This window comes from Plecotus auritus (genome assembly GCF_963455305.1).
Source record: "Plecotus auritus genome assembly, chromosome: 14".
NCBI lineage: Eukaryota > Metazoa > Chordata > Mammalia > Chiroptera > Vespertilionidae > Plecotus > Plecotus auritus.
The window spans coordinates 3,461,801-3,487,199 of NC_137780.1; the positions used below are offsets into that span (position 1 = coordinate 3,461,801).

The window sequence follows — 25,399 nt, forward strand, 5'->3', positions numbered from 1 at the left end:
TTCCAAGTATACGGAAAAAACACATTTTTTCTGACACATGACAAAACCAAGGGGTCAGTTGCCTAAAGCATCAACACAGGAGTTCCTTCATATACTAGTAGCATAATAAAAAAATACGCAGCCGAAACCGGTTTGGCTCAGTGGATGGAGCGTCGGCCTGCGGACTGAAGGGTCCCAGGTTCGATTCCGGTCAAGGGCATGTACCTTGGTTGCGGGCACATCCCCAGTGGGAGGTGTGCAGGAGGCAGCTGATCGATGTTTCTCTCTCATCGATGTTTCTAACTCTCTATCCCTCTCCCTTCCTCTCTGTAAAAAATCAATAAAATATATTTAAAAAAATAAAAATAAAAAATAAATAAAAAATAAAAAATACGCAGAGACAGCCTGGGTCAACATTTTCAAACAAAAGATTAACCTCAGAGTCAGAACCAAGACACTTTAGCTAACCAAGAAAGTAACCGAGTCACCATAATACCCTGTATTTACAGACTGGATATTCTTAAGATACGTAACATGCCTTATCAATATTCTATCACCTTGTCGGTAGGTAATTGCGATCGGGGTACCATTTATGTTAAAAGATGGAGAAACAGCCATCGAGCATCTAGCGTGGAAACACTGCTTTTACTCTAAAAATAACACAGGTATTTCCGTCTCCATTTTGCAGGCTAAGAAGTGTGACTTTTCATAACTAGTCAATGGAAAACCTAAATCAACAATCCTCGTGTTTTCCAAACCATATCGATCAGAAAGACAGCACACCTTGTCAACACGGACGTGCAGAAAGTCAAAATTTCAAGAAATATATCTACTACACCATATGAGCCATTAGGACAAAGCCAGAAAATATAATGTTACTATCACTCTATAACCGGACACCAATGAGAAATAAAGGGGTAGGGAAATTTCATGCAATATTTAAAACCTTAAATACATTATTCAATTTACAAATCCCAAATTAGGTCAGGGAAAACTTGATTAGAAATGAAAATTTCAATCACACCATTACAGCATCAGATTATTTTTTAAAATATGTATATTTCTTTATTGATTTCAGAGAGGAAGGGAGAAGGAGAGAGAGATAGAAACATCAATGATGAGAGAGAATCATTGATTAGCTGCCTCCCGCACGCCCCCTACTGGGGATCAAGCCTGCAACCCAGGCAGGTGCCCTCGGCCGGAATCGAACCTGGGACCCTTCAGTCCACAGTCTGACGCTCTATCCCCTGAGCCAAGCCAGCTAGGACAATTTTTAAGGGTTAGTGGATGATTGTTCACATTCTGTGGCAAAGTGCTCTTCCCTAACTCCAATGATGCTGCCATGAAGGGAACTGCCGCCAATCATGATCACTCTCCTCTCTGGCTGCAGAATTGAGTCTATGAACTGCTCTGCTAATCATGGTGCCATGCCTTAGGCCAGTGGTCGGCAAACTCATTAGTCAACAGAGCCAAATATCAACAGTACAACGATTGAAATTTCTTTGGAGAGCCACATTTTTTAAACTTAAACTTCTTCTAACGCCACTTCTTCAACATAGACTCGCCCAGGCCGTGGTATTTTGTGGAAGAGCCACACTCAAGGGGCCAAAGAGCCGCATGTGGCTCGCGAGCCGCAGTTTGCCGACCACAGCCTTAGGCCACTGTGGATTCAAAGCTGGGCAGAACGAGAAAAGAAGAGAACAGAGAAGGAGGAGAAAGCGGAGGAGGAGGAGACACTGGAGGAGAAGGAGGAGGTTGATCAAGGACAATGAAAAAGACATCATGAGAGAGAGAGGTAGAAACAGACCTGACCAAGCCCTACAGACAACAGTGAGAATTCTGCATTCAGACAACCCACAGGCAAGGTCCGTTCTGCCCTTACATGGTTTGACTGTCTAAACCAGGGGTGGGCAAACTTTTTGACTCGAGGGCCACAATGGGTTCTTAAACTGGACCGGAGGGCCGGAACAAAAGCATGGATGGAGTGTTTGTGTGAACTAATATAAATTCAAAGTAAAGGAGCGGAGGGGAGAGCAAGAGAACCGAATAGAACAGCCGAATCCGGCCCGTGGGCCGTAGTTTGCCCACAGCTGGTCTAAACAAATAATATCTATTTTGCTTAAGACATTTGGGGTAGGGTTTTTATTGCCATCGTACTCCATGATAATTAATAGAAACCATGATAATGGAATGATAAACTTAAGTTATGCAAGAAAACACGTTCACTCATTTAGTAGTCTGAGTCCTTAATTCCATGTCTGTATCAACTACAATGATGTAACAAATCAAATCAGCAAATAGAGTCACTAAGAAGGCAGCAAATAGAGTCACTAAGAAGGCAGCAAATAGAGTCACTAAGAAGACAGCAAATAGAGTCACTAAGAAGGCAGGAAGGCACTGTGGTCAGTACAGGGAGGACTCTGTGGTCAGTACAGGGAGGACTCTGTGGTCAGTACAGGGAGGACTCTGTGGTCAGTACAGGGAGGACTCTGTGGTCAGTACAGGGAGGACTCTACCGGAAGTGACGACATCGGGATATACAGATCCATGCAAACATCAAAAAAAGTGATGGTATAAAACAGAAACAGACATGCCGTGAGGCAATACAGGCTTAACTATTAAGCACGATATGTAGCTAGCAAATACAGGAACAGAGAGGAAGGAACAAGCACATTGGGCAACAACATCCCGCTTAGCACAAGTCCGGCATCATGTCCGTGGTCCATAAATCCTAGCCGTGGATGTCACCTGGTTTAAGGATGTATCAGAATCTACTTACAAATGCAAACGAAGTGGATGAGCCTGACTTTGTATGGAAGCACAACCCAAACGGAGATAATAGGGAGACATTTGAGGACTGCGGTAGTGGTGCGATGAGCAAAGTCCCTTGGGATGTAAGTTTTCTAAAGATCCAAAGCAATGTCACTGTCAACGCAAGGATACTACGTGGCAAGTATACTACGTGGCAAGTATACTACGTGGCTTCGATATTAGTGTTTGGTTTACGGTGTAGCTTATATTCCCTTTTCATTCTCCTACGAGGTCCAGCTATTTGGGGATGTTGTCCTGGGAGAACTAGATCTCTTCCTTGAATTAATGTTTAATATGCCTCCATGGAATTGCATAATCATAGTGACAGAGACTTTAGTTGAATGCTTAAGAGGAGAAATTTCCCTTTATTCCTGAAAAGCTCTGCTTTAGGAAATGTGATATAACTCTATAAGAATCTTAAAAGCTTTTTAAAAAATATATTGATCATGGCCCGGCCTGTGTGGCTCAGTGATTGAGTGTCAACCTATGAACCAGGAGCTCATGGTTCGATCCCCAGTAGGGGGCGTGCAGGAGGCAACCGATCCATGATTCTCTCTCATCATTGATGTTTCTCTTTCTCTCTCTCTCTCTCTCCCTTCCTCTCTGAAATCAATCAAAATCTGTTTTAGGAAATATTGATCATGTGTTTCTTGGTGACATCTGGAAGCAATTTTTATACAAAGAGTGAAATTTTGACATTATCCCACGAACTGAGCACAAATAAAACCAAACCGATTCTTCTAACCTTTAGTCTTTGCTATTGGTCTCTTGAGGTCAGTGAGGTGGTCATCTTAGCAGGTTACGCCACTCCTACACCATCTGCTTTGGGGTTGTTTCCTCGCCATAAAAGTTGTTTTACCAGACAGGTGTCCTGGCAAACCACCACCCCAACCATTCTTGGCAGCATCCCAGCCCCTATGCTGACTCTTTGACTCAAACTCTACACTTGGCCAAATCTCCGTCCGCACCCTCTTAGACTGGATGCCCCAGGTTGAGGGCCATCAACTTTTCATTCAGGCTATGAACGTTGGCAATCCTAGCAGTGTCACACCTAATAAAACACCAGCTTGAAAATGCCAGCATGCCCATGAAAACACACACACACACACACACACACACACACACACACACACAACACCTACCTCTCTTGTAGAATAAGTTTGTTCTCCTTCTTCCAAAAGTCTTTAAAGTCAGAGCTGAATTCATGCCAGATACTGAAAAAAACATTCGGGGACACCTCCTTCTCTCCAAGTTTTGGTTTCATGAAGAAATAGGCCGTGGTCTCTAAAAACCTGTCAAGGCAGACACACACAGAGCATAAGAGCTGTGTTTACTTTCCAATACGGGCTGTTCTTTCCCCATCCAAAGGCTGATTGGACACCAACTAAGAGGACACAAACTCTTCAGGCCCCAGCAGTTCTCTTATGGTTCCATGTTAGAGTTTTGGCCCCAGAGAGGAGCAACTGACAAGAACCTTCCATACACTGAGAACTCTCCCTGGTCCAGTTCTATTTTCCAAGTTAATCACTATGTGTCCAACCTATATCAGAAGTGAGCCTGTGGTCCAGCTGGGACGTCCTGGGGGTGGTGGGGTATACTTCCTCTCTGCCCTCTCCCAGGGGTGGGGAACCTCTTTTCTGTCAAGGGCCCGTGGTGGGTTATAACATCCTTCGAGGGCCATACAAAATTATCAACCTGCTATATTTGGTCAGACATTTAATTAGGAAATCAAATGTTTGGCAGGGTCAGACCAAGTGATTTTGCGGGCCTTCTATGGCCCCTGGACCGGACATTCCTCACCCCTGCATCTAAACAAATGAAGGATCAGTCATTTTGCCCCCAAACTAATATATGTATTATATACTACTTGGCTTCCATGCTATTTGGCTTCCTGTATTGCGGGGGGAGGGAAGAAAAGCAAGAGTCCCAGGAGATGCTGAAAACTCTCCCATCAGTGAGTGGAGCCCATCCATGAGGGACAACAGACTAATTGTCTTCAGAAGGAGCCACTCAGAGGCTCTTTACATAACAACTACATGTAGCTTCAAGGAGTTTCAAAAGGGTTATTTGACATATGGAAAGGGGCAATGGGTAGAAGTATAGATGAAACCAATTGGTAACTGTTGAAGTTGGATGATGTGTACACGGTAGATCTTTGCACATTCTGTTTACCTTTGCACACGTTTTAAATTTCTCATAATAAAGAATTGGTTAAATTACAAATGCGCACACACACACACACAAGTTTAGTACAGAAAAGCAATGGCTATAAGCATCTTTTAAAACGGCATTCTAAAAATATTTTTAAAAGGCCAGAATATTGCTCAAAAGAACTCTATTGGATATTGTTTTTGACTACAAGTTATGTTCCGCAGATAATTAAAATAGTTTTGATTTTTTATTTCCTTATTTGAAAAGCGGACATACCACAAAATGAGAATCCTATTCTCTTAAGCGTCTCATCTGTTTTGAAGGCAGCCTTTGTCTGGGAACTGTACACATAAAGAATGACTCAAAACTTGGTTTTTATTACAGCCAACAGAGGTCCCGGTAATTACCCTAAAATAGCATTTTCTCGCCACAATTGATGATCTGCATGGAGAAGCATGTTCTCTGCGAATGAAATATTTTTAAAATATTGTATGGCCTGTTATTACTATCAGTTATTTCCCATCTGTGAACAGGATGTAGCCTTGGTCAAGCACTAGAGAGAACCTTGAACTTCAGCCCGCCATTCTGTGGGTACCTATTCTGTAGGAGTTGCAGATGAGGAACTTTCATTTACTTCATCAGTGAGCAGGTTTGCCAGGCACCACGAATGGCAGGGCGAAGATAAAGAAAAATGCAACCTTGAGAATATCCCGCTAAGCGAAATAAGTCAGACAGAAAAAGTTAAGAACCATATGATTTCACTCATATATGGGATAGAAAACTATAAATTGAAAGCAACAAATGAACATGAAATACCAACAAAAATTCATAGACACAGACAACGGCATAGTGGTTACCAAAGAGAGGGGGGTGGGGTGGGGTACTAAAGGGTAAACAGGGCCAATTATATGGTGAGAGAAGAAGATTTGGCTCTAGGTAGTAGGCACACAATGCAATATATAGATGATGTGTCACAGAAACGTACTCTTGAAACCTATATGATCTTATTAACCAATGTCACCCAATAAATTTAATTTTAAAAAGAACACACAGAAAAATGCAAGTGCTACTCAATTACTTCCTTGAAGAGCATTTCTACTGGATTGACAAATACTAGCACAAGAGTCAAGGCATTGAACGAAGCAATTCGCCATGCTATGCCTCAGTTTACAGGCTTCTAGGCATTGACGGCTGCTCTCACAACTGAATCACCATAAGAATAACCGCTCTGCTCTCAAGCGTCTACTTCAAGAATGGTAAACTCACCCGGCTGGCATGGCTCAGTGGTTGAGCATCGACGTATGAACCAGGAGGTCATGGTTGGATCCCCAGTGGGGGGGAGGGGGCATGCAGGAGGCAGCTGATCCATGATTCTCTCTCATCATTGATATTTCTCTCTCCCTCTCCCTCCCTCTCTGAAATCAATAAAAATATATTTTTTAAGAAGAATGTAAACTCTTCCATGACAATGTTCAGATATGTATTCTTCAACCACCTGAAAGCATATATGAAACAACACAAGAGAGGCCTCACGGATGTACTAGTATAGCAGGCTGCTCCAGAAATGATCCTGGTTACAGAGAAAAAGAATGTATCCCCTAAAGCAATCTGGGGCGAGTAACATAAAGATGGGCTGATCGTCAGAATCATCTGTATTATTACTTTACTTTTTATTGACTCATGTCAAAGAGACTTTCCACTCCAAGGGGAGTAATAATACCTTATCATCTTCACCCGTCAGTTTCTTGCTCCCCTCGATCTGGCCTTACAGGGTCTGACGTTCTCATTCTGTACTCTGTCCTTCATCTGCATGGAATACTTGTCACTCAGGCATCCACCTGGCTGCCTCCCACCCCCTCAGATCTCTGCTCACACATCCCTTCCTCAGCAAGATCTTCCATGAAGAGCCAGAGTGAAATCGCAACACAGATTCCCCAAATATTCCTGCTTGACCTTTCTCCACGGCACTCCCTGCCACCAGAAATTCTGGCCATCTGGTCTACTTGTTTACCGCTGGCCTTCCTCTGCTATAACTAATCCTCGAAGAGGTGCTTTTACCTTTTAGGTTGTGTGCTTCAGTCCCAGCACCCAAACAGTGTCTGGCATAGAGGAACTGTGGGACAAATATTTGCTTAAAGAATGATTTCTGCTGAACGACGACACTAGACACTTCTGGGGACAAAACGTTTGGTTTTTAGGAACATGGTAGTGGGAGAAATCTGTCCGGTCTCTTAGCAGCCCGAGGTTTCAAGTCAAGGGCTTTACATCGGAGGAGCCAAGATTTAGTTCTGGCCCCGCCCACAGTGGGCCTACGGGGACTTCGTTAGCTTTGATAAGTTTCATCTCCTCATATCTAACACGAGAAGGACAAGGCTTCCTACCGATCAGATGAGTGTGAGGCTTAAATGAGATCGAGTGTGTAACATGGTTCATGGCGTTGCCAGGCACATAAGACCCCTAAGTGATGGTTCTTACTACTGATCAGCCGCGAAGGCGGCGTGAAAGCTTCCTCTTGAGCCTTCATGGTGAGTTCACACAGTGTGTAAAGACCAGGCCCTCTTTCTTCCTACAGAGAAATGAAAGAGGGCGAGTCCATTCTCCTTCTCCCCTAGCCCAGTGGTCGGCAAACTCATCCGTCCACAGAGCCAAATATCAACAGTACGACGATGGAAATTTCTTTGGAGAGCCAAATTTTTTAAACTTAAACTTCTTCTAATGCCAATTCTTCAACATAGACTTGCCCAGGCCGTGGTATTTTGTGGAAGAGCCACACTCAAGGGGCCAAAGAGCCGCATGTGGCTCGCGAGCCGCGGTTTGCCGACCACTGCCCTATCCCCGCTTACTTAGGAGACAACACAGAACCGCTATAAAAATTAAAACTGATGTCAACGTGCCCGTCTGCTTGGCGACAGCAGGCCAGCTCCAGTGTGGGTTAAGCACCCTTACCCTCTCCTCCCGACTCATCTACTCAGTGTATCCCCCTTGGCTCCGAAGCGCGTATACAGTGACTCCGGCCAAGCAAATTCCTCTCGCTTCACTTATGTAGGAAGAAAAACATCTCCTTCTACCCTGGCATCATATAAGAGGCGGACGGTAACAAAGGGATGCATCCTTTATTCTTGACTCAACGTCCCCTGACTGTTTCATAGGCCATAACATGTATTGCATACACACGAACACACACACACACACAGCTTCCTGGCACCCACTTCACAGACATAACACAGTCAATAGCTAAGCGAAGAGGTCTGCTGAAAGAAATGAATCCACTGAATTCTACGCCCCCTTCCTCCCACCGCCAGCACAGCCATCGTCATCAGCAAAGCTAACACCACCGTTCAGATGTGAGTTGTTGTGCTCAGGTTCGGTTGCAGCTCCAAGTTCTGGTTCAGGCCACTTTTTCATTTCTCTCCCATGCTGATGGCAACAAGCCTGAGGACTCAAGTGCTCCCTCCCCGGCTCCAGTGCTACGGGCAGTGCAGGCTATTTTGAGATATTGCTATATTTGGACTGGTGGGTGCAAGGGAAGGGTCTGATGAGGCCGTTTCTTATACAGACTCCATGGTCCCAGGGGCCTTCCCGCCCGTCAGTCCTGCCACTGGTCAGTCTATCTGGGTCTGGGTGCCTCCTCTGTTCCCTCTGTGATCATCCCTCCTTTCTTCTCAATGTCACGGTCCTTTTGGAGTTTAACAACAACTAAAAAAAATCAGGTACTAAATGACAGGGTTTTTAAAAAATATATATTTTTATTGATTTCAGAGAGGAAGGGAGAGAGAGAGAGAGAGAAACATCAATGATGAGAGAGAATCACTGATCAGCTGCCTCCTGCACGCCCCCCGACGGGGGACTGAGCCCGCAACCCAGGCCACAACCCAGGCATGTGCCCTTGACCAGAATCGAACCTGGGACCCTTCAGGCTGGCAGGCCGACAGTCTATCCACTGAGCCAAACCAGCTAGGACCTAAAGGAGAGTTTAGACCAGGCATCCTCAAACTACGGCCCGCAGGCCACATGCGGCCCGCCGAGGACATGGATCCGGCCCGCCGGGGGCCGCTGCCTGTCCTGCTTAGCAGCCGACGCATCCCAGGCCCGCAGTGCACATAGGAATTTGTTCATAGGTTTTTTTTTAAACTATAGTCCGGCCCTCCAACGGTCTGAGGGACAGTGAACTGGCCCCCTGTTTAAAAAGTTTGAGGACCCCTGGTTTAGACACACAATGAGAATTACACACGTGTGAGTTAATTCAGCTCAGATAGTCTGAACCAAGGACATAAAGCATCTCAATATGAAACAGGAGGCCAAGACAGCGGAGCAGTTTGAATGCACTGCCAAGGGTCATCATCATAAATCTCCCCCTGCTTTTGCCACTTTGATTGTGCAAGGCTGGCTTTTGTAATACCATTCTCCAGAACAAACTGAAGCCTCAAGAGAAAGCTCTATTTTCAGTGAAAGCCTCTACAAATAGCTGCAATTTGGGGACTCTAAATCAACATCTTCACTTCCTCCACCCCCATAGCGACTTAAATGAAATATAACCTATCTTATTGCCCCCAACAGGCAGAATAAATCCATTGCGCTCATTATTAAAAGGCCTCTGAGGGGTCTTCCCCATTTTCTAAAAAGCACCAAGATGCCAACCGGTTTGCCTAAGCAACAGGGCATCAGAGGAATCCAGGCTGGTAAGAGGACAAGCTGGTATTTCTTTTCTCTTAAAATGAAAACTGTGGTCTGTCTCCCTTCAGGGTCATTGTGATCTCAAAACAGCCAACTGCTCTTAGAGAAAAAAGTCATTCGACGTAAGATCAACTATCAGCTCATATAAAACATGGGAGAGAAGCTTAAAAAATCCAAGTGACACATTTTCAGGCACAAATTGGCCCTGAGGAGACCATGAAAACTGAGACTCATGCTGATCCCGAAAACTAGGAACCAGACAACCACTATGGTCAACAACGCTAAGGCCATGATTCCCCTCCCATCTCCTGTCATTGACCTCTATTCTTTTCATGCCCTGAATTCTACCTGTCATAAAAATCTCACTGTACCCATTTACATCATTTTTCACCACTCTAAAATGTATTCTCTCTAACTCCATCATGGCACCTTGACCTCCAAGGGAGAAAAATAACATCCATCACCTCTAAATCAATCCTTAATTATTCACCTGCAGGGTCTTTATCCCGCCCACAGCTACTTTCTTGAGGAAAGTATCAAGTCCATTGCCTCTCATTTCCAACATCTAAACTCTCTTACTGTTGGCTTATTCTCCTGATCCTAAAAGCATATTCAGATTTCTTTATTCAAAAATACTTCTCTCAGCCACGCAGACTCACTGAAAGACGCCATTATTTCGGTATAGACGGTCTATGATTCAATGCTTCTGGGTCCTCACTCATTTTGAGACTGGCTTCTCACTATTGTCCTCTAGGGGGTCCCTGACCAAAACCTCTAACTTTTCCCAGTTTTTATCCTTATGCCCTTAAGTAATGGAACTCAATATATTATTTCCATTGGTCCTTCATAAAACTCTCAATTATGGGATCTCGGGTTGACCTACTTCATAGCTTCACTTTGTACTAATTTTTGACTTGCAGAAATGGTGAATACGTAAGATAGAGAATTCCCATATAGCCTTCACTCAGCTTCTCCTCATATTAACACCTCACACAGTCACAGTGCATTTGTCAAAGCTAAGAAATGAACAGCGATTCGATGGAAGTAAAGGAATTCTCTTGGCAGGAGCTACTGCAAACGTTCTTCAGGGGAGTGAGATAAAGTGCGTAGGTGAGTAGGGAGGAAAGGGTGAGGGTGGTGAACCCACTCGGGCTGGTCTGCTGTCCCCTAAGAAGCTGACATACTGACATCAGTTTTGTTTTTTGTTTTTTTGTTTTTTAAATATATTTTATTGATATTTCACAGAGAGGAAGGGAGAGGGATAGAGAGCTAGAAACATCGATGAGAGAAAAACATCGATCAGCTGCCTCCTGCACGCCCCCTACTGGGGATGTGCTCGCAACCAAGGTACGTGCCCTTGACCGGAATCGAACCTGGGACCCTTCAGTCCGCAGGCCGACGCTCTATCCACTGAGCCAAACCGGTTTCGGCCTGACATCAGTTTTAATTTATATGAAAATCCTGTGTTATCTCATAATTATGTCGGGGGAAGGGAAAGAGTGAAAGGAAAGGAAATCAGACCAAGTATGCTCTCTGACCACAATGGGATTAAATTGGAAATCAATAACAGAAAGATTAACAGGAACACCTCCAAATCATTTCTGAAGAATTCACAGGTCAAAGAGAATCCCTGGGGGGAAATTAGAAAATTTCTGAACTGAAAATACGAGCTGTCAACATTACAGGGTACAGATGAAGCAGAGCTTACATGAAAACTTACAGCATAAAGTGTTTATATTAGAAAAAAAAGAGAGAGAGAGAAAGATCCATAGCATAAGAGTCTACCTTAGAGAAAATGAAGTAAAACATGCAGTTTAAGCCTAAAGCAAGCCGAAGAGAAGAAATAATAAAAATTAAAGCGGATATAAATGAAGTGGAAAACTGCAAATAACTAGAGAAATCAACAAACCCCAAAACGGGTGTGTTCGTGTGTTTTTTTAAGATCAAGAAAATTGATTGTAGAGGCAAGAGACTGGGATGGCCATCCCGGTGCTGAAGACAAAAAAAAAAACAAAGTTGAAGACCTCACCTTACCCCATGTCAAGACTTACTATAAAGCTACAGTAATCAGGACAGCATGGCATCGGTGGAAGAGCAGACATGGAAATCCATGAGACAGAACAGTGCCCAGAAGTAGGCTCACAAACACAGTTGACTGATTTTTGACAAAGGAGCCAAGGCAACTCAATGGAGGAAGGACAATCCTTTCAACAAATGGTGCTGTAACAACGGACGTCAACATACAAAACAATAAACACCAAGGAACCTAAGTCCAGACATCACATCTTCCACACACACCAAAGGTCAGACCTAAAACACTGATGGACGACTTGTGGAACGGTGGTGAGAAAACATAAATAATTTGCAAGTTAGATTATTTTGGAAAGGGGCCAAAATAGTAAATAAATGAATACTTGTTAATTAAAGGTATCTATCTATATATATATATATGAAAGCCCAAGTGACCGTTTGACCATTCGACCAGTAGCTATGATGTGCACTGACCACCAGGGGGCAGACGCTCAATGCACAGGCATGGAAACATGGAACAGACTGATGAATGTCAGAGGGAAGAGGGGAGAGGGGAGGGCGGGAAGAGATTAGCCAAAAATCTTATATGCATACTAGAGGCCCGGTGCATGGATTCGTGCACCAGTGGGGTCCCTCAGCCTGGCCTGTACCCTCTCACAATCCGGGACCCCTCGGGGGATGTTAGACTTCTGGTTTCAGCCCAATCCCCGCAGGCCAGGCCGAGGGACCCCACCGGTGCACGAATCTGTGCACCAGGCCTCTAGTTAAAAATAAGAGAAATAAAGGCATCCTTTCAATGGCAGTCATGAGCAGGCATCTTATGATCTCCCAGATTTCCAACTGCAGAAAACGAAAATGACCAAAGCCCTCAGCAGCTATGCTCTGAAGTCAATCACTTCACTTTCACTGAGTCCCAGGATTGTTCCCTGCTAGGGAGCGAGCACAGCAGGGAAACTGAGGCAGGTGCAAGTCTAGGAGACACAAGGCTCCTCTAAAGGGTGACGTTGGCTCTGTGACTTCCCATCAGCTTTGCCAAGACTGTCTTGCAACTGCACTTCGGTCTAAGACTTTTCCTAGGCAGGCTTTCCCCTCCCTCTCCTCCTTGGGGCCAGGACGTGCCTCCAGGTCTACCAGCTGGCCCCCCTATTTTCCCAGGGAATCCAGTTTTGACACCTGCTTCTTGGAGAACCGGAGATAACATCAGTAGAACCACAAGGAACGTGAGGAAATCAGCAGGGAGATGGGGCCGTGGGACAGACTCACCTACCACCCCACTGTCCTCAGTTACGATGGGGCGCAGGCAGACCCTGGGCACAATGGGTGCCATGAACTGCTAACGGTATCACCAGAGTTCGCCTAAGAACATGTCCGGGTGTGGCAATGCCCTTAGGAGTGTGATGAGTCAGATTACGGAAAACACGATCAGGACATAGACAGTGGAGTTGGCCAAGTACTGCTAAGTCGGATTGACACTCTGCTGAGGGCTAACGAGAAACCCAGGGCATGAATCAGCACTTCAAGATTGCTTGAGGGCCCTGACCGGTTTGGCTCAGTGGATAGAGCGTCGGCCTGCGGACTCAAGGGTCCCAGGTTCGATTCCGGTCAAGGGCATGTACCTTGGTTGCGGGCAAATCCCCAGTAGGGGTTGTGCAGGTGGCAACTGATCAATGTTTCTCTCTCATCGATGTTTCTAATTCTCTATCCCTCTCCCTCTCTGTAAAAAAATCAATAAAATATATATATTTTTAAAAAGATTGCTTGAGGGCCTCCTTGTTTGTGTGGCAAGTAAAGTTGTGGAAGTGCCATAACAAATAAACACTAACCAAGAAGAGCTGATATTAATATACTGGTATTAATATCAAGCGCATGTATTGCTGTCCCTGTTAATGACGCCAGTGAGAAACCAGACAAAAGGAACGGAACAGTGTTTGTAGGCTCAGACCCGTCTGTCATCTTGGTTCTGTGGCAGGAGGGCCTTGCAACTAAGAGTGGAGCCCACCGGGAGGGGTACAGACGTTTAAAACCGGTGGGGAATCTGTTATATGTTGGAAGGAATCGGTGGTCTGCATGTCTGTCTCCTATGGCTACTGAAAATTACAAATGTGTGGGGTTAGACATGCCACCAGCACCCTAATAAACAGCGTCGGCGCTGATGCAGCCTAGCAGACTTACACAACGTTGACCATGAAGCACCCCGCTTTGAAGAAATGGCTGGAGCCCTAGCCAGTTTGGCTCAGTGGATAGAGCGTCGGCCTGTGGACTGAAGGGTCCTGGGTTCAATTCCGGTCAAGGATACATGCCCGGGTTATGAGCTCCATCCCCAGTAGGGGGCGTGCAGGAGGCAGCCACTCAATGATTTTCTTTCACCATCGATGTTTCTCTCTCTCTCCCTCTCCCTTCCTCTCTGATTTCAATAAAAATATTTTTTAAAGGAAACTGCTGGGGAAACAATTTGATACTGAAGGTTCCACCTGACCTGGGAAATATATCTTACGTGTACAACTGTATTTACATTTTCGCATATGATTTACGAAGTGTTTTAACATATATTGCTAGTTTTCTCCTGACAGGGTAACTGAGTGGCAGAAACATGATAAGAAATGCGTTATAAATTATTGTTCCACGGAATTAAATAGCAGCAAGCCATTCCTACAAATAGCAGTATTTCATTCATTCTGGCGAATTCCAAGTTTCCTAACTGAATCCTGCAGTTGCACAATAGACAACGCAGCGTTCAGCTTGTAAGGTGGCTTGGATTGCATGCTTGGCTCTCTGCTACCTCACTCCCTGATACTGGGGAAGTGATTTAACAGACATTCCTTCATCTGCGTAACAGACACTGAGACTTCATTACCCCACCCCGTCCCTCACAAGAATATCGAGAGACCCGGGGGCCTCAGGTCCCCGAAGCCTTCCTAGTCCACATCGTAGAGAAAGCTCCAATCAGCGCAGAAGAGCAACTCCTCACCTTTGGGACAATCGTCACTAGAAATATCACCGAGCTCTCTCCGTGCAGCCTGACTCATTCGAACCACATCCCCGGCCACGGAAACCTGCCTTGCACCCTGAGGTCAACGCCGAGATCAGGGGCTGGAAAAAGACAGGATCTGGCATTTGAAAAATGTACTTGGATAAATGTCGGCTTCACTAGCCCAGCACTATTTGCAAGATATTCCTGGCATGTTGCAAGCCGCATAGCATTGCCATCCCGAGTGGAATACCTTTCTTGTAAGAGTGACACGGAGCTCGCGGCCGCTGCTGGGGAACGCCAGAGCCTCTGGGGAAGTATTTGCAAGCTGATTAGACTCTCTGGCCTCCTGACGTTTTTGAGGACACGGATGCAGTTTGAAACAGAAAGAAAGAGTCCAGCCCTAGCCGGTGTGGCTCAGTGGATAGAGCGTCGGCCTGCGGACGGAAGGGTCCCGGGTTCAATTCCGGCTAAGGGCACATGCCTGGGTTGTGGGCTCCATCCCCAGTGGGGGGCGTGCAGGAGGCAGCCGATCAATGATTCCTTCTCATCATTGATGTTTCTGTCTCTCTCCCTCTCCCTTCCTCTCTGAAATCTATAAAAATATATTTTTTAAAAAAGAAATAGTCCATTTCTGGCCCATATCTATACAGACCATCTCCTATGATTTCTGAACATACAAAAATGCCTTCAAAGAGATATAGATCACTGTGAGGTGATCTAAGCCATCGTGTCACTTTGACAGCCTTCTTCTATTTTTTTTTTAAATGTATTTTTATTGATTTCAGAGAGGAAGGGAGAGGTGGGGAGACAGAGAGAAATATCCATGATGAGAGAGGATCCTGGATCGGCTGCCTCCTGCACGCCCCACACTGGGGATCGAGCCCACAACCTGGGCATGTGCCCTGACCGGGAATCGAACCGTGACCTCCTACTTCATGGGTCCACCCTTAACCACTGAGCCACACCGGCCGGATGAAAGTCAATGGGTTCTATCAGACTTTAAACAATGCAGCTATGGAAGAAGACCCCTTGGTTCGAAGAAGTGCTGCCCCGAACACTGACCACATGGCCTGTTAGTGAAAGGGGTGAACGTCAGCTTCCACCTTTGACCCTGGGAAGCCCCCCTCCTCGAGGCCCCCAAATGCTGACTGTACTGGGGAAGGACTCGAACTGGGAGAACAGCAAGGTTCCGCTTTGTCTGGCTTTATCAGCGCTGTGAAGGGAATGACGTCATTGTTTGGGGGTTCTGCGAAGACGTGGCACATCCCTTCGGTGTTCATACCAGGCTGGAGCCTGCCTGGCCCGCCAGCACCGGCCCGATAAACACAGACCTGGAGTCTTGCTGTTCATCTCCGGACAGTTCCTCGGAACGATCCTGGAAAATAGGCCTATTCTGAACTAAACATTTCACTTTTCATCTTATGCGTGTTCCAGAAGGCCATTCCTTGGATAAACACGTTACAGACGGACGCTCACCACACATGATAAACTACGTGTGCATCCCCTCAGGATGGATTAAAGACTTTCTCTCCCGTGACAGATGAACAGTGACATACCCTGTGGAACCACTGGAATGAAATTCCGTTGTTTCCCCTCCTTCGTTGTATCTTTATTTTGCATGAGAGAGAAAGTTTCCATTTCAACTCATGGGTTACGCAATCCTGGCTTGGGCTAAATACCACTCCAGCAGTATTACACACAGAAATAGCATTTATTTTTTAAAATCTGCGATTCAACATTCTTTTGCAAATGTGCTTTCTTCCACCACTATTTCTCGCCTTTTACTACTGGTTGTTTGAAATTGCCTCTGCTGGTATTAAAATGAAATAGAGAACGAATGTATGCTCTTCAAAAATTAAAGTAAGATTGGTACTAGGATGTAGATTAAGTAGATTTTAAAACTATACAGTCAAACATTCATCACAGCAGAAGCCAAAATAAATGACATTAACTATCAATTCTGTGGTAATTGCTTCGCTAACAAATTTACTTTTGTCTTATTAATAAGCAATTAATTATGCTGAAACTGGTTTGGCTCAGTGGATAGAGCGTCGACCTGCGGATTGAAGGGTCCCGGGTTCGATTCCAGTCAAGGGCATGTACCTTGGTTGCGGGCACATCCTCAGTGGGAGGTGTGCAGGAGGCAGCTGATTGGTGTTTCTCTCTCATCGATGTTTCTAGCTTTCTATCCCTCTCCCTTCCTTTCTGTGAAATATCAATAAAATATATTTTTTAAAAAATAAGCAATTAATTAGACTCTAATCATTTAGTTGTCTTTAGCCCCTGGGGGAAAAACTTTTTAAAGACTTCCATTCTGAAACATCTAAACTAATAGAAGAGAAAGATGCAAATTGACCGTACCTCCGCGACGCCACCAGCCAATCAGGAGTATGCGAATTAACCCAACAAAGATGGTGGGTTAATTTGCATATGCAGTCACAGAGCTAAGACTGAAGGCTGAAGACTGAAGACTGAAGCCAAACCTGAAGGCTGAAGGCTTGGCTCTGCCAGGCCCTGGTTCCTGGGTTCCAGAGGAAAACCGGTGCCAGCAGCCAGGGGAAGGAAGGCCTATTGCACGAATCTTCGTGCAACGGGCCTCTAGTGTTATAATAACAAGAGTTTTATTTTAAAAATTCCAGTAGCGTATGTCCTGTGGAAATATACAAACAACTTTGAAGCCATGTTTTAATCTGAAGGAAAACTCCCAAACTTCCTAGAAAAATGAAAGTTTGTTTAAAGTAAGAGAAGTGGTCCAAACTAGCCCTTTTGTTTTGCATGAATTACTCACAGTTCATCATACCTTTCTCGGCCCGATTTCCTTTATCCAGAACATCACGTAAACTAACTCGCAACCATCCTCCTATTGAAACTATTCCATTAGATCATTCAAATTTTACTTTCGTCATTTTATCAGCTGTATTGGTGTCACAATTAAATCTGTCCTTTGTCTATCTCAAAAGTCAGCTTCCCTATAAAATATGGTTTTCACTGGTGGAATTTAAAGAAAGAAACAGAAGAAGAAATTCTAAAAAAAAAAACAATGTGAAGTTAGCCACAATTTATAAGTGTTCCTATTTTCATTATTCTTCTTATAAATATATTTTTATTGATTTCAGAGAGGAAGGGGCGGGAGAGAGAGAGAGAGAGAGAAACATCCATGATGAGAGAGAATCATGGATCGGCTGCCTCCTGCACGTCCCCTACTGGGGATCGAGCCCACAACCCGGGCATGTGCCCTGACGGGGAATCGAACCCGGGACCCTTCAGTCCATAGGCCAAAGCTCTATCCACTGAGCCAACCCAGCCAGGGCTATTCTTTAACTTTAGATACACAGAAACGGCCATGTATTAGACAAATCAGATTTTTACATTCTCTGCCTGTGAGCGGACACAGACCCCGAGCAATTCTGTGGGAAAATAAAAACAATCGTATTTGGTTGGATGCTATTTTTCCACAATTGAAGACAGCCATGTAAGCTAATTACAAATAAAATAAGAGCAGAGCCTGAAATAAGCACCCAGTGTGGGGGTGCTGTGGTTCCACAGGAAGAAGGGATTGTGTCCAGAATGCTTTCAGACTCAAGAGTATAACATCAATTCCTGCCATAATCTCCACCTGCCCTGAGCCAATTCCTTAGCATTTCTCTCCCGACCACCACCCCGTGTGCATTCAAACACACACACACACACACACACACACACACACACACACACGTACACAATATGTACATACACATATACATTTTATTGGTTCTGTTTTTTGGTGAACCCCAACTAATACAGGGAGAAAAAAGAAGTGGAGAAAATCGAGGCAGCGCAATTTCTGAGATCCTTCTCTATGCTCACCCATGATTGCCAACCTCCATTCTGGAAGTTGGGGTGTACACACGTGAAACCCCAGGCTTTCTAACTAGACTCCACGTTTGAATGTGGAAACGCAATAGTTCCCTATCACCAAACTCTTCACCCCTTTTTCTTGAGACAGATTCCTGCTACCTTCCTTCCTCTTGTATCCCCAAACCCTCTTCAAAAGGGAAGGGGCTACGCTATTCACAAGAAATGGATACTTAACAGGATTACACACCATCCAGACTCACAAATACAAAATTCCAAAATTCAATGTGGAATTAAAGGACACTGTTACATTACCTTCTTTTCGTCCTGTGCTTGGAAATAAAAATGGAGCTACTGACTGGTTCCTTGAGATAAAACATACTACGAATTTTATAAGCATATTCTGGAAGGAAATATTACAGAAAAGTACTTAATTTCTCACCATTTATGAGTCTCTGTTAGTGAATTCTCCTCTGCCTCTTGGTCAATTTTAGCTGAAAATACAAAAAAAAAAAAAAAAGATAAATGACAAATAGTTATACTCACTCAAGCAAGTAGGATTCAAAGAATATAAAATAGAGTATAGCTCATTATTATGAATGCTAATATGCTCCAGTCAGAAGTTTATTTTAAATCTATGAAAAGATATAACGGAATAGATTATATTTAATATTCCTTAAATTAAAACTATCCTATTGATACAGATAAAATATATTATATCACCAATTAAAATGATGAGATGCTAAGTCATTTCTTTAAATCTGTCACATGAATCTGAGAATCCACAACACCAGCTAGTTTCATACGCGTGTCTATTGTGTTTGTCGAATATCCAATACCAACAGTTAGCTGAAATTAATTATTTCAAGCAAAGGGACAAAAACCAAGTCAAAACACTAAAGAGTAGAAGAAGAAGAAGGTAAAGATAAAAATTATGAACAACAAAATGACATCAAATACATACATACCAACAAGTGAATCTAAAAATCAAGTGAATAAAAAATCTGAAGAACAGAATGAACTGGTGAATATAATAGAATCAGGGACACAGAAAGGGAGTGGACTGACAATTCTCAGGGGGAAGGGGGTGTGAGGGGTGTGGGAAGAGACTGGACAAAAATCTTACACCTATGGATGAAGACAGTGGCGGGGGGTAAGGGCATGGGGTGGGGTGGGGAATCAGGTGGAGGGGAGCTATGGGGGGGGGAAAAGAGGAACACCTGTAATAATCTGAACAATAAAGATTTATTTAAAAAAAAACAACAAACTAAAGAGCAAGGGTATGTGACCTGCTCCCTAAGTGTTCTCCGCACAGACGGACAGATGCCGAGATAGTTTCTACAAAGGAGCAAGACAGGACACAAACATTCCCCGTCCATTGAAAGCGGGAGGTGATCATCGACCCATTTATTTGCTGCAATTTTTATCTAAAAAGGAAGCATGATAGCCAGACGTAAGCCCAAGGGTCAAATTTGGGAAGGAGATCACACCCCTATTTTCAAATGATTTAAAATACCACCTAACGCCATCGCATAAAGTAAGAATGGCAGTGACTCTCGCCTTTCTGATCTAGCAGCATTCTAGGAATTTACCTAGTGCTTCTATACCAACCTTGGGCAAACTACGGCCCGCGGGCCGGATCCGGCTGTTCTATCCGGTTCTCTTGCTCTCCCCTCCGCTCCTTTACTTTGAATTTATATTCGTTCACACAAACACTCCATCCATGCTTTTGTTCCGGCCCTCCGGTCCAGTTTAAGAGCCCATTGTGGCCCTCGAGTCAAAAAGTTTGCCCACCCCTGTTCTATACACACACACACACATAAAGATTTTTGACACGAAAAATGTGTTAAAAATACTATTTCCTGTAATGTTTTTAGTCTGTTCTGTTCGATTTTCAAAGGTTAATCGTGAGCCCCTAAATTGATTTCGTGCTTCACTAATGGTCTGTGACACATTCTGAAAATCAGTTGAGCTATAGAACAAAAAGTTTAAAGATAATAATAATAAAAGCCTGGACTAGTGAAAGCAGACGTGGTCTTTTTTTTTTTTTTTTAATCTTTATTGTTGAAAGTATTACCTATGTCCCCCCTTTCTTTCCCCCATTGACCTCCTCTGGCCCGCCCCCCACCCCAGGCCTGTGTCACCACCCCACTGTCTGTGACCCTGGGTTATGCACATATGCATACGAGTTCCCCGGTTTGCCAAGTGCGCCCTTTGGGTCACACCTGGCCATTTGGAGAAACTAGAAGCCAACGTGGAACAGAGCAAGTTCATTACCAAGGATGGGGACTGTGCACAAGATCCAACCCATGTCACCCGGGAATGGTCAGCGTGTCTCTACCGCTGCTTTAAACACAGCAGTCCAGCTTGGGCTGGTTAATGTTTTACAACCTCAAGGCAGTGTTTGCTCGAAGTCGGCTGAGTATCTGCAGAGCCGCAATCCAGTGAGCTGCTGCCACGCTCGGCCAGGATTCTAAGAATTTAAAAGGGACCGGTTGAGCTGGCAGCTGAGGGTTCCCCCCCCACCCCGGCCCCGCTTTTCCCTTTCTGTACTTTAGACTGTTTACATACACGTATGGGGCAGTCATTAGCCATTCTGAACAACAGAATAAATGTTCCATCGTTTTACTTTGAAAAGACTGTCCCACACGAACATATTGTCTTATAGACTCTGCTGTGGGCCGCCTTGCATTCAAATGCTTTGCTTCCAGGAGCAATTCTCGAGGCACATACAGTTGGTTCAAGGAAAAACCACCAAGGTCGGCGTGGCTCAGTGGTTGAGCATCGACCTATGAACCAGGAGGTCATGGTTCAATTCCCAGTCAGGGCACATGCCCGGGTTGTGGGCTTGATCCCCAGTGTGGGGCATGTAGGAGGCAGCCGATCCATGATTCTCTCTCATGGATGTTTCTCTCTCTCTCCCTCTCCCTTCCTCTCTGAAATCAATAAAAACATTTTTTTTTTAAAGAAATCAGCCCTGACCGGTGTGGCTCAGTGGATAGAGCATCGGCCTGGTGACTGAAGGGTCCCAGGTTCGATTCCGGTCAAGGGCATGTACCTGGGTTGCGGGCACATCCCCAGTAGGAGATGTGCAGGAGGCAGCTGATGGATGTTTCTCTCTCATCGATGTTTCTAACTCTCTCTCCCTCTCCCTTCCTCTCTGTAAAATATCAATAAAATATATTTTTTTAAAAAAAAAGAAATCAGATCCTGCCATTTGTCACTAAGTTCACATCATACGTGTGTGTATAACAATCGTGACAACGAAATGTTGATGCTGCGTTTATGCGAGTGTTACGTTGGAAAATGGTTATCCCCTTGTTCTCAGGAAAGTGATTTGCACCCCGACTTTTCAGGAAGGTTTTCTTTCTACGAGTGCCATCCAGAGACAAATCCTTCAAGCTCACGGTTTGTGCATTCTCCATCGAGAGTTGAAATGTGTCGTCTGACCACGCTCCTTGGTCTTGGCATTTGACTGTCTGTCAGAGTTGACTACAGTTTGAATACACATATCGCCTTCGCTTCAATGTAAAAAGCACGATAATAGAATGTTTTAAAGGATTCTTTGATATCCCAATTTGGTTTTATGATTGTAATATGGCTGTTAGGTTTGGGGAAAGGGTTTGTTCCTTTGGTAAAAATCCATCTTCTGCCACTTTGAATAAAGTGTTATGTGTGTGTTTTTTTTTTTTTTTCAGCTAAACTTGCTCATACAACGGGCAAGAGCTTTTTTATTACACATCCAAAGGAACCATCATGAACAATGTCATTGTGCTCACCATAATTTAGGGGCTGACGCTTTCTGAGAAGCTGTAAGTATATGCTTTCTTCATCTGCATAGAATATGGAACCACCGCAAAATTGCAGTTTGACTGTTGTGGGCTCCATCCCCAGTGTGGGGCGTGCAGGAGGCAGCCAATCGATGATTCTCTCTCATCATTGATGTTTCTCTCTCTCTCTCCTTCTCCCTTCCTCTCTGAAATCAATAAAAATAGATATAGAAAAGGAAAGAAAGGAAGGAAGGAAGGAAGATAGCAAAAAAAATTCAGATATTCATTCCCTGTCTGGACATGTATAAAGGACTTAAAGTTCACTTGATTTCAAGTTCATTGTCCAAAGAAGCCATGTGACAAAACCCTCAAAACCCGAAGCAATATATCTGCAATCAAATGACAACTTTCAATGACTCAGAAGAAAGGCGTTGCCTTGGTCTAAAAAATAACCCATCCTGGCTGCACTTAAAAGCAACCCGAAATGCACATTCACAGATAATTATAAACAAAAACTAGTTAACGCTTTAAATAAAAAGAACAACAGCACAAAGATTGAGGGCTCAGACAAGCAGATGAAAGGGTTCTGAGTTGCCGTCCATCTGATATCAGTCAAAATCAACTCTGTCTCCAATTACCTGGGAATATGCAGTACTCGCTCACGCAAGGGCGTCCGTCAGGGCCTCCGCTTACTCACAGGCCTTTGGAACAAGTTCAGCAGAAATAGTTAACCTTGCCAAAGAGGCCGACGCCAGAGCAGCGGCTGCAGACGCTAATCGCTGCGTCAAAATAGTAACTTAGTAGGACAGCACCCAACAGAAAATATTTGTGGGGGCAGAGGTTTGGGGGAGGGGACGTATGGCTGCTGTTGGGGAAGACACACTAAAATGCCGGCGTGCTGAAACAGAATCGTGAAAACACTATTTTTAACCCATTGCCTATTCAGGGGCATCGGATCGTCCATGCCAAAGGTCTCCTGTAGAATTGGGCCTGAAAGGTGATCTTATGCCCTAGCCTTAAAATAAACAAACAGATGGAAACAAAAAGTAATCAAATAAATGAAGGTTGATTCCTGAAAGGTTCAATGATGAGAGGGAATCATGGATCGGCTGCCTCCTGCACACGGCCCTTAGGGGATCAAGCTCACAACCCGGGCATGTGCCCCAACCGGGATTCGAACCGTGACCTCCTGGCTCAAAGGCTGATGCTCAACCAACTGAGCCACACCGGTCGGGCTAAATCTTCATTGTATACTCAAAGTGAGAAACATGGGAAAACATATGTACGCATGGGTTTGACATTCTGTAGACGATACCTTGTAAAAAGGCTATTGATTTCCAAATGGGCAAATGTTCACCTAATTTTTTACATCAAATCATACCAACAACCTATATATTACCCCACCTGTAGACTAAGCAAATGTCTCGTGGACTGTTGCTAATGCAGCATAAAAATAAAGACACATTCAGGGCAATTCATTCCCTTTTTCTTTACCAAGCAACAGCTAGCTTACTGAAGCACACCTTCTTATTAATTCCAAGATGAGCTTAAATAAGGATTTTCAAAAACTATCTGGGCCTTTAACTAAAAATATGAAAGCGCATGTGTTAAGACCAAGCTTTCAATACTAAATGTAACACCAATTAGTTCTCTACGAGCCTGGCTTCAGGCTGAGCAGCGCCCCCGCCGTGGGAGCATACTGACCACCAGGGGGCAGCTCCTGCATTGAACATCTGCCCCCTGGTGGTCAGTGCACATCATAGCGACTGGTCGTTCCGCTGTTCGGTCGATTTGCATATTATGCTTTTATTATATAGGGTTGTAGATTCAAATGATCAAAACACAAAACCACCCAGGCTGGTGTGGCTCAGTGGGCTGAGCATCATTCTGCGCACTGAAGGGTTGATGGTTCGATTTCCGGTCGGGGGGGGAGGGGGGAGGGACATGCAGGAGGAAGCCTATTGATATTTCACTCTCACATCAATGTTTCTCTCCCATTCTGTTCCAAGTCAAAAACAGTATATATAATATAGTATTATAAAATTAAAATACAAAATATGTTATTATTGCTATTCGCCCTTTCTCTATAATAGGAGTCTCAGTCATAAGGCCCGTCGGTCGGTCGGTTAGACCAGTGGTCGGCAAACTGCGGCTCGCGAGCCACATGCGGCCCGAGAGCCGCGGTTTGCCGCTCTGTTGACTAATGAGTTTGCCGACCGCTGGGTTAGACAGTCAGATGGACATACGGTCGATCACTTAGCCTTTTATGTATATAGATTTCTTATGGAAAATGTAAGAATTATTTCTCATGGAAGGAAATAACTCAAACTTCCCTATTCCATGACACACATCAATAATGCCTCTTTAAATTTCCAGAATCCAATAAAGATCTGAAAATTGTGCTGAAAACAGGGCTCTCCCTATCCGATTTGGCACAAGACGGGACAAATTTGCCACCTGGGCTAGATGAACTCTCATAGGTCAGACGCTTTTTGAATATCTCACTAAGATATTACTCATTTACAATGGAGACAGGGGTGGTTATACTTACATGCGCCTATGGGCCATGGGTCTATGCCTGACCAGTGTTGCTTATCTTCAGAGTAGACTCGAGTCATCACAGATAACCTACATGGACATCACAGGTATCCTCAGTTCTAATGTTTCCAACCTCACTAATGACCCAGGAATACCCAGTGAGAATCTCTGCCAACCAGGAGATCAGTATGCTGACAGATGTGGAACATTAACCAGGAAACGCTGTCATTCTACATGGTTAAATTTGTTCAGTTCTAAATATTGCCTTCTAAATCAACATGCTGCTATTTCCCCTAAGGAGGTAGGGACCCGGAGAGCATTATGCTAAGCGAAAGAAGCCAGTCAGACAGAGACAAGTACCACATGATCTCACTCATATGTGGAATCCAAAGAACAAAATAAACTGGTGAACCAAAGAGATGCAGAGACATGGAAGCGTGGAACAGGCTTTGGACCCTCAGAGGGAGGGCGTGGTGGGAAGAGATTAACCGGAGAATTTATATGTGTAACCCATGGACACCGAAAATAGAGTGGTGTAGGTCTGGGGCAGGGGTGAGTGCAGGCTAGAAGGGGCCAATGAGGGGGAGAAGGGGACATCTGTAATACTTTCAACAATAAAGATGCATTTTTTAAAAAGAGG

At 44.4% G+C, this 25,399-nt stretch overlaps 1 protein-coding gene across 1 annotated transcript in view; it reads right to left on the reverse strand.

Annotated features, from left to right (window-relative positions):
• Window positions 1-25,399, reverse strand: part of FMN2 (formin 2) — a 160,054-nt gene that overhangs the window by 23,580 nt on the left and 111,075 nt on the right. The window contains 2 exon segments of the mRNA XM_080650940.1: window positions 3,933-4,082; window positions 18,894-18,945. Of these exon segments, the coding sequence (XP_080507066.1) occupies window positions 3,933-4,082; window positions 18,894-18,945 (202 nt within the window).